This window comes from Haematobia irritans, chromosome 5 (assembly GCF_050003625.1).
Source record: "Haematobia irritans isolate KBUSLIRL chromosome 5, ASM5000362v1, whole genome shotgun sequence".
Classification (NCBI taxonomy): domain Eukaryota; kingdom Metazoa; phylum Arthropoda; class Insecta; order Diptera; family Muscidae; genus Haematobia; species Haematobia irritans.
In genome coordinates, this window is record NC_134401.1 from 3832365 (window position 1) to 3842547 (window position 10183).

Below are 10183 nucleotides of genomic sequence, written 5' to 3' on the forward strand. Positions count from 1 at the left end.
TTACTTTCCCAACACTACAATATGGCGGAAGAGGGAACGCATTAAATTTGTTAACTAAACCAATTTGTTCAAGCAATAATAGAAAATAAGAAAATTTAAATATATTACAACAGTAAACGCGATTATTCCCGTATCAAGCCCTAACATATCATGTGTAAAGTTCGTTAGTATATGGTGAACATTGGTAACTTTCGGTTTTTTTTTTGCAAAGAAGAAGTCGTCGTTGTGGTGGTCTGAAACAAATGAGACATAAAATTAAATATTTTCAACTTGGTTATTGACAATTTTTCCAGAGGGAATACATATTTTTAGTTAGGTATTTTGAATGGAACGAATCAGTTGAATGTTGTTTGTAGCCTCCAAAAGTTAGCACACTCCACCAGAAATTAAGGCGTGAACTTGTGTTTGCAATTGAAAAAATTAATGTGTGTGTTGCAAGTGAAGAGCTAAAAATGTAATGATATGGTGGTGGTATCACATACTGGTATGTGCGTAAGGCGAATATTTCAAAGCTCTAATTTTGCAATAATAAATTTGTGAGTATAAAGAATGTGATCTTCTGATTCTGACAATCGCGCTTCTTTATGGAAGAACGTCAATAAGTCCGATTTATAAGCAAATTGGTCCTTTTTATCTACATACTGAGTGACTTAATGGCATGTCAATGTGTGGGTTTGCGATGAAATACTATATTCGGCACAATCATAATAACTTACCAAATCTATGGAATGATAGTAATGCCAATTTTTTTGGGCGCCACGTTATTATTTATTTTTCTTTGTTAGAACACAATTCGCCCTTTCTATATATATGGAGTCCATTCCAATTGTTGACACTTCTTTTTTGTGGTTTGTGGTGTTGATTCAACGACTCCGATATTTAATACGTTGAGTGAGTAAAATCACTTCCCTTACGCAAATACCTGTAGCAAAACTTTGAAAACTCTTTTATTTTCAATTGTGATTAGTTTTTCTCATATAGAAATGTACGAACTCAAAGACCTCCTCCATCATGACCGATTATCTCTCCGTCAAAGTCAATCAAATCTATCAAATAAATAATATTTTGCAATTTTCAGTATCTTAGACGGCATATATGGATAAGAGCAAAATAATGATTGTTTGTTAAGAATGAAAATATATGTGTTTATGAGGATCAATGTCTGTAAAAATGCTCTAAGTTACATTGTCATAAAATACTATTAGTTTTGTGCATACTTGTATTATAATTATTTGTTATTAAATTATGAATAAATTGGAATATCCACGGCGCAATGGAGCACACAAAATTCGAATAACAAGTAAGTAAAATATCATTTAGAATATTTACTATGTCATTTTACTGAAATCTTTCGTAAATGTTTAAGTATTATTGCTAAATTATTATAATTATTTTACAGTATTGTGTGCAAGGAATTTGGTGCGAAAGGATTTATTTAGTAAGTATACATGTAACTCCACAGCATCTTATTATTTTCGAAAGTCATATTTTTAGTAATGAAGAAATGTACATATATGAGCTCTCTATATTCTCTATATTTTGAGCCGAATATTTGGGAAAGCACGACGACGCTTGACCATATGTTGTAAAATCCGTTAAAACTTATTTGGAAACATTCAATAGGCAAGTTCTAACCAGGCATTGTTCCTTCTCATTACGACTTATTTCCATCGTTCTTATGAAGCAAAAAATTGTGTCCATTTGCCCCATTGAGTCAACAGACGAGCCCTTTCTTCGTAGCGGTATCCATATGTTAGCATAAAAATTTGAAAATTCGGTGGCTAGCGATGGACAAAAATTCAATAGATCACATTTTTATTTTTATGCTATTTTTTTAAATAAATAATGGCACTTTCCTTGTTATCAGCAGAAGTGAACTTCTTCATTGCAAACGATAAAAGCGGGATTACATTGTTCATAATGATTGAATGTTGATATCAAGCAGATATAGAAAGGTTTTTAAAAGAACTTTATTCATAGTTTTCTGAATCACATACTTACGAATTGGCGACCAAAAGAATTGCTTTACCATACGTGAACTACTATTAATTGATAAAGAAAAAATGCAATACTTCTTATTGATTTTAATTGTTTTACAAAAAACATCTTAAAGGTATATTAATTTCAAAATGTTTCTTTTCTGTTTCTCTTGGCCATTGAATGATGTATGGAATTTTGGTAAATCTTGCCTCGATATAATCATTAAGTTATTTTATACTAGACTTCAGTATTCAGTATTATATCCTGGCATGTGGATTAAAAGGTGGAGTTGTCGGTATTGGTAATGGTCGAGTATTTCCTGTATTGGGTCTTCTATTGAATCCATGATCAATATATGCCTCAGCCTTCGCAAGTAACGATATAGTATAAATTATCATTACCAATAGTAATACCAGTTTTTTCCCCATCACTGTAAGATTTTTTGTTTGAGCCTGAAGTAGATCGTTACTAACTGTTGATTGAGACAAGTCTCGAAAAATGAAAAGTTTATATAGTAAACAAGAGAAGTATCCCATCTTGAATTCTTGACATGGGGATTCACATTTTGCTGATAACGTGTGATTTTTTAAACTTTTGGGGGTTTTTTCAAGTGGTACTTTACTGCTGTTTTTTTTTTAATCGGAGTCTTACACAAACATTTGCGTTTCTTGATAGGACTTCCTGACCCCTTCGCAAAAGTTCAAGTTGATGGTACTGGACAAGTGTATTCAACTGACACAAGTAAATCGACATTAGATCCAAAATGGAATGCTCACTACGATTTGTTTTTGGGTCGGAGCGATTGCATAACAATAACGGTATGGAATCACAGAAAGATACACAAAGGTAGCGGATTTTTGGGATGTGTGCGAATACCATCAGACACAATACAACGTTTAAAAGGAGCTGGATGTATGTTAGCAATGTTATTATATGTTGATTTTCTTGTATTTATAATATTTGGATATTTTTACCCAACAGTCCAACGTTTGGATTTAGGCAAATTTTCAGCGGATGACGATGAAATGGTTCGTGGTCAAATAATAATTGCATTTCTTTCAAAAGATGGGCCATGTGGTGGGAATCCCCTAGCTATAGTTGGTCCTGGTGGAGATGTACGAGGACCTTCGGAAGATGATTCATCGGAGGATAACTTGCCTGATGGATGGGAAGAACGTAGAACGGGCAATGGTAGGGTTTATTATGTGAATCATACCACGAAGACAACGCAATGGGATCGGCCTAGTAAACATACGTCTTCGCAACAGCAAATACAAGCGCATTCTCGTCCTTCAACGCAAAATGGTGGCACAACACATCATCCCCCCGGCCCAACACGTTCAACTACATGTACTAATCTGCTTAATGGACACAATCGTAGTGGAAGGGAAAATGATGAGAGGCGTCATTCAACCGAAATTTTATCTGTGCCATCTGTTGGCACAGTTATTCCAAGTAGTGGGAAAGAAAATTGTAGCCCAACGAGAATTGAAAGGTCAGAAACAACATCACCTTCTACCTCCATGACACCTAACAATAGGAAAAATAACCGCCAACCTGTTGGGAACTCTGGATCAATAGATCATACTACACCTCAAATGGGATCTAGTTCCGGACCACAGACCCCTCGACACAATCAGTCCATAAGCGATAGCCATGGAAAACAACCAAAGCATGGAACTCCAGCTCCCACATCATTAACTAATGGTCATAGTAATGTGGAGTCTGCCAGCACAACAACTCCTCAACGAGTTCAACAAAATCAAATGCAAACTGCCCAAAACTTAACTAATGGAAATACGTCATGTGGGAGTAGTCCCCAAGCGGCACAGCCACAATCGGGAGGAATGCCACAAGCTCAACCAACTTCAAGCTGGAATGCAAATGAAGGGGATCAACAAACTACGTCGCGGCAAAGTCAAATTACAAATGGCAATGTTGGGAATAGCGTGCAAAGTCCAAACGCCAACACGACCTCCAACAATCAAACAAGTTCAAGTGTGGCGACACCACCTAATGCTTCAACAAATCTCATTAATAATCAGAGAGAAAGAGGAACAACAGACTCCCCTCGAGGAGATCCACGTACTCACAACACTCCAACGACTTCATCCACAAGCAATGCTGGCTCTCAACGTTCACAAAGGAGATCATCACGGAATTCAGAGGATTCCTCTCGAAGAAGAGGCTCAAGGAGTACGCGTTCCAATAACACTGGTCTACGATACCAAGGGAATTCATCAACTAGCTCAAATCAAGCTGCCAGACCTTTTATGGACTTACCTCCTGGTTATGAAATGCGTATTACGCAGCAAGGTCAAGTATATTTCTACCATATACCCACAGCCATTTCGACTTGGCATGACCCTCGTATCCCCCGTGATTTTCATGCAGACAATTTGACACTAGATTCGATAGGTCCATTACCTAGTGGTTGGGAACAACGAAAGACTGCATCGGGACGTGTATATTTTGTGGATCATAACAATCGGACTACACAATTTACAGATCCGCGTTTAAATGGCAATATTTTGCAGTTGATACGGCGTGGTGTAGTTCCTGCTGGAACTGCTCCTAGTACATCGGGAAACAGTAATTGTAGCAATTCAGGGAATAATTCCTCACCTGCGAGTGGGAACATGAGTGGAGCAGCGGGAAATGGCAGTATTATACAACACTTATCGCCTGCAGCTTCTCATCCATTATCTTCCACATCCATCATGGGTGGTAGCACCACGAATAGCTCAACCCCTCTTCGAATTCCGGAAGGTCGGGCTGTTCCTGCCGACTTACCACAGGGTTTGTTAGAAGGTGCTGACTTGCTACCAAAATATCGCAGAGATCTTGTTGGCAAACTAAGAGCTCTACGAACAGAACTGCAAACGCTGCAACCCCAATCAGGTCACTGCCGTTTGGAAGTATCTCGCAGCGAAATATTTGAGGAGAGCTACAGACTGATCATGAAAATGCGTCCAAAAGATATGCGTAAACGTTTGATGGTGAAATTTAAGGGAGAAGAAGGTCTTGACTATGGTGGTGTAGCCCGCGAATGGCTACATTTGTTGTCACGCGAAATGCTTAATCCCCAATATGGATTATTTCAGTACAGTCGGGACGATCACTATACTCTGCAAATAAATCCCGATTCGGGAGTCAATCCCGACCATTTGTCCTATTTTCACTTTGTTGGCCGAACATTGGGCATTGCTGTGTTTCATGGTCACTGCTTAGATGGCGGTTTCACCACTCCATTTTATAAACAATTGCTTAATAAGCCTATAACACTTAGTGACATTGAGGGTGTAGATCCGGAATTACACCGCAGTTTAACATGGATGTTGTAAGATATGAAAATTCTCAATACTGCCCATAACAATCGATTCATATATTAATTTTGAAATTTCCAGAGAGAATAACATAACAAATGTCATAGAATCTACATTCAGTGTAGAAAACAACAGTTTTGGAGCCTTGGTGGTGCATGAACTGAAACCATCGGGAGCCTCTATAGCAGTTACAGAGGAAAATAAACGGGAATATGTGAAACTCTATGTAAATTATAGATTTATGCGAGGAATTGAACAACAATTTCTAGCATTGCAAAAAGGTAAAAGATCGATCAAACTGGCAATGTAAGATGTTCACTAAAATAATATTTGTTTCTCATCTAAATCAGGCTTCTGCGAATTGATACCAAGTCATTTATTACGTCCTTTTGATGAACGCGAACTGGAATTGGTTATTGGTGGTATATCGAGTATAGATGTTAATGATTGGCGAAGTAATACCAGACTAAAACATTGTACACCGGAAACACCTCAAGTTGTATGGTTTTGGCAGGTTAGTATTATATGCATATGATAAATATGAAGCAGACATAATCGCTTCTCGTATATAGAGAATTTTCAAATTATGTTGCAATATACATATAATTCTGTTTTTTTTTTTTTTTTTGGTTTGAGCCCGGTACACTGTACGGGGTTTTAATTGAAAATATTTTTATTCTCACGGTTACTTAAAAAATAATTTATTTTTAAAGCAGACAATTGTACTCAATTTATGCATACGCACTTTTCCATCCATACTTTGTCAAGAACGGTACGGAAATAGGTTTTCGTTTATATTTACAAAAAGCTAACAACGAAATTAAATTCAAAATTCATAAAAAGTGCAAACGAGTGGTTATAATGTACTATTAGTTTTGCCAGATAAATATGTAGGGTTTCTAAACAAAGTTAAAAAGTGAGCTTTTACCAAATTTTGAAAAATGGATTTTAGGCTTTTTAACATTTTGGAAAAATCGAGAGATTTTGAAAAAATCAATTTATCACAATTTAGCAAGTCTAGTTTGGCCATGATTGACAAGCATAGGAGGACTATGAACCTTCCGACTGCTTTGCAAGGTAACGAATTCCTAGATTTATTCCTAGCTATTTTCTTACATACGATTAGAAAATCGACTTTATTCGACAATCTGTCATTCAAAAGTTTAGTCGTGAAGAAAATTATTGTTACGAATTTAATATTTTTTTTCTTAGTATTAGAAGTATCATCATTTATGGCAGGGCTTTAGATATTTATTCGTTTTACAATTTTTTGCTTAAAGAGCGGTACTATACTCGCTGTTCGCGTTGAAATTTTCGCGGTTACTTTATTAAAATAGTGCGATTAAAAGCAGCTAATTTTCATTGCAATAAATATTCTTTCATCATCCAAAAGCGAGTCGATTTTTTTAGAAATGTAGCATAAATTATTTTACAACTTAAAGGACATTGGATTCGTAAAGTAAGACATTTTTAATATAAATAAAAATGGAAATTTTTAAATGAATTTTGTAACCGGTTTGTGCGTTTGTTGACTGTATCATCCCACATGACGATGTTTTAGCAAATATACATCGAAAATATTTTCCCTTGCTTGTATCATATGCATAGTGATAGGCGTTGTTAACACATATGTTTTTAATATTTGTTATTTATATTTAAAAGGTTGTGGAATCTTACTCATCGGAGATGCGTGCTAGACTTCTACAATTTGTCACCGGCTCTTCGAGAGTGCCCCTGCAAGGTTTTCGTGCTCTGCAAGGATCAACGGGTGCTGTAGGTCCAAGGCTGTTTACCATTCATCTTACGGCAGACGTTCCAACACAAAATCTTCCTAAGGCACACACCTGTTTCAATCGAATCGACTTGCCACCCTATGATAGTTATCAGCTACTATACGATAAATTAACGCAAGCCGTAGAAGAAACATGTGGATTTGCAGTGGAATAATCCCCTTTTATTTTTGTTTGTTTGTTTGTTTTGTTTTCTGTGTCGTATTACATTAAAATGTGTGATTAAAGCATCAATCGACGAACAAATTAAGATCAGATTTTGAAAATAGAATAACATTATTGACCACAATAACGAAAATATGTATTATGAGAAACTAGTGTTGAGCCAAAAACAAAAACAAAAACAAAAAATATCCATTATCATCCCCTTTTGTACATACAAATAAATAAATATAGTTGAAAAAAAAATACATATTTCATAATATGAATTTATCCATTATCACTTGAGCTCAATAAATATATAAAAGCAATGCCAGCCAACATACATTTTAATATTTCGTTTTTTAGATGATTACAATTTTTAGGGAATTTGCAGAATTAAAAAATCACCCACATAAAACAATGAAATATTTTTTATTAAAGTGATATTAGTTAAAATCTTTATAACGATTTTTAGATATTTAACATTCTAAATTTATGCAGCAATGTTGTGGTCTTGGTTTTTTTTTAATCTTTATATAACAAAAATAATCTTTATGTAAATATACGTTCTATGTAGTTGTAACAATACAATAATTTTGAAGAAGACTTGTGTACATATCGTCAATTTAAATTCAAAATGATGTTTACCATATGTATATATATATATATATTGAAATTCAAATATAATTTTTTCAGAAATTACGTACTTGTATGTAACTGGTGACTTCATTCTGAATTTTAATGGTGATCAGTTTTTTTTATGTATTTTGTATAATTTTTATTATTTTTGGAATAGAATGAATCAAAAACATATCTCAATAAGTTTATATCATTTTCCTTCAACAAAAACTAAAAAATGTAGAGAGCAAAAGTTTTTTATAAGACAATATTAGAAAATGTAAATTATTTACAATTTAAAAGTTGTTCAGAATATTTCTACCACTGGATGTGACATTTTCAGCAGTTATATTTTGTGTAAATTTACAACAAGACTAATCAGTTTTGTGTGTTTAAGATCCCGATCAATAACAAGAGACATTAGATCTAATAGCAAGGGGAATGAAGAAAGAAGGCGATAGATACCATAAGACGTGAGTAGATATAAAATCTGACTGTATATATTGATGTGTCCAATTATTCTTCCCACTTTAGATCTGCCTTATTTTTAAAACCAAATTACATAGAACCGAAGTTCTGATCCGTTATAAAAATATCAAATATGATCTCCCACTATTTACATGAGATCGAATTTCTTTACTTTTAATTCCTGCCAAAATATTATTTTTAACTTTTGGCACTAGTGCCTTTACTTTATTCACATTTATTCCACTATATCGGCGTTTCTACTATATTTTGTATTGGGTTTCATCTCTCTCAATCCCCTGTTGTAGAATTTTGAGGAATTGTCCTCTTTTAATTGTTATTGAAAGGGGTTTCTTTTAAGTTTTAAAAACTTCTCAAATATAAATTTGGTAAAAATCATAAACGTCATTTAATAGCTGCGCAGATGTTCTGTACGATCATGACATGATTGATCAGCGGCTACCGTCTCAATGATTTTTATTGCTCACTTTATTTTCTGAAGTGTTAACAAAATATTTTTTTTTAATTATTAATAAAGAAATTAATAAAGGAAATTGAAATGGTTCCACAAAGAATATTTTCTTGAAAATACATTAAATATTAACAGCTACAGAAATTCCATGGAACTAATACAAGCACAATACCCTTATTATTGAGCCAAATGGTATAACACCCCATTGAAATAAGGTCCCAAAGAGAAAATGAAACTACAAGAAAACTTCAGGAAGGTTTTTTTTTGTTGTCACGAAATTTATTTCATTAAATCAAAAAAATATAAATAATATTCATTAAATATAAAAATATAAATCAAAATTTCTAATCAAAAAATATATATAATTAAAGTAAAATATGGATGCTAGACTTGTTCATTAAATTTTTGGATCATGTCCATGAAAAAATGTAGCAAAGTCTTTAATAGCGGTCATTGGTCAAAATTTTATAAATATGAATATGAGTAAATTAGCACTTTATAAAAATTTATTTATTTTAAATCTAGTGTGCATTTTTGCACCAACAATTGTTCTTACCTCTTGGGACGCTATTTTAATTCATTATGAAATTTTCTATTTTGGAAAATTATTTCATTGCGGGGTGTTATTTCCTACAGCCCATGCATATAAATTGATAAGAGAGAATTTCGCTAACTGTTGAATCTCAATGAACCTTGCAGTTTAAATGTGTCTATAAAAGCAGGCACCCCTTATATAACCTAATGGTCGATTTTTTGGCTTGATATTATGAAATCGTTAACTGTGAATATAAGGCCAACAGTCTATGTTACAGATGTCTAGTTTAATCAAAAATTCAAAAGCATAAAGAACATTGATAATAAAGAACATATAGCCACACAGAAAAAAATTCACGAAAATTTTTCCAACTAAAGACTTTAGTTTTAAAAAATATTTAATTGATTCAATAATTTTTTTTTATTGGAACAAAAATCTATCACAAAGATTAATAATATCAATTAATTTTTTTAATTGACTTTTGTTGAATATGGTAACTCTGTACAACGTGGCTGCTGTTAGCTTTGTATTCTCACACGTTTTTTATAATCATTCATTCTTAGTCGTACTCTTTCCCTCTTCAATGATTTTTTGCATCAACAACGAATAACTTGGCAAGGCGTCTCGAGTCTCCATTGTAACAACGAAATTATCGAACTCTTTTGGAAGACTCGAGAGCAACATAATTACTAGAAGCTCCTCCTGAATTTCTATGCCAGTTTCATGGAGTTTCTCAGTAACCTCAGCAAATTCGTTAATGTGCTGGGCAACGTTTCCTCCTTCAGGCATGGAGAGACCCAACAATCGCTTGTACAGTGATACCTTTTGCTAAAGCCTTTTCATCAATTTCTTCCCA

General features: G+C 33.8%; 1 protein-coding gene across 5 annotated transcripts; it reads left to right on the forward strand.

The window, feature by feature from the left end:
* The first annotated feature begins 5 nt into the window (after nucleotides 1-5).
* On the forward strand, nucleotides 6-7588 carry Smurf (SMAD specific E3 ubiquitin protein ligase). 5 transcript variants are annotated; one of them, XM_075312438.1, is made up of 8 exons: nucleotides 6-154; nucleotides 1079-1300; nucleotides 1400-1438; nucleotides 2656-2892; nucleotides 2962-5320; nucleotides 5388-5587; nucleotides 5657-5820; nucleotides 6969-7588. In XM_075312438.1, exons 2-8 carry the CDS (start codon nucleotides 1246-1248, stop codon nucleotides 7251-7253), a joined length of 3339 nt encoding a protein of 1112 aa, XP_075168553.1. In that variant the 5' UTR covers nucleotides 6-154; nucleotides 1079-1245; the 3' UTR covers nucleotides 7254-7588. The 5 variants fall into 5 exon arrangements, with proteins under 5 accessions (XP_075168553.1, XP_075168554.1, XP_075168555.1 ...); XM_075312439.1 differs by having other exon boundaries at nucleotides 15-163; XM_075312440.1 differs by having other exon boundaries at nucleotides 15-159.
* Nucleotides 7589-10183: the final 2595 nt, after the last annotated feature.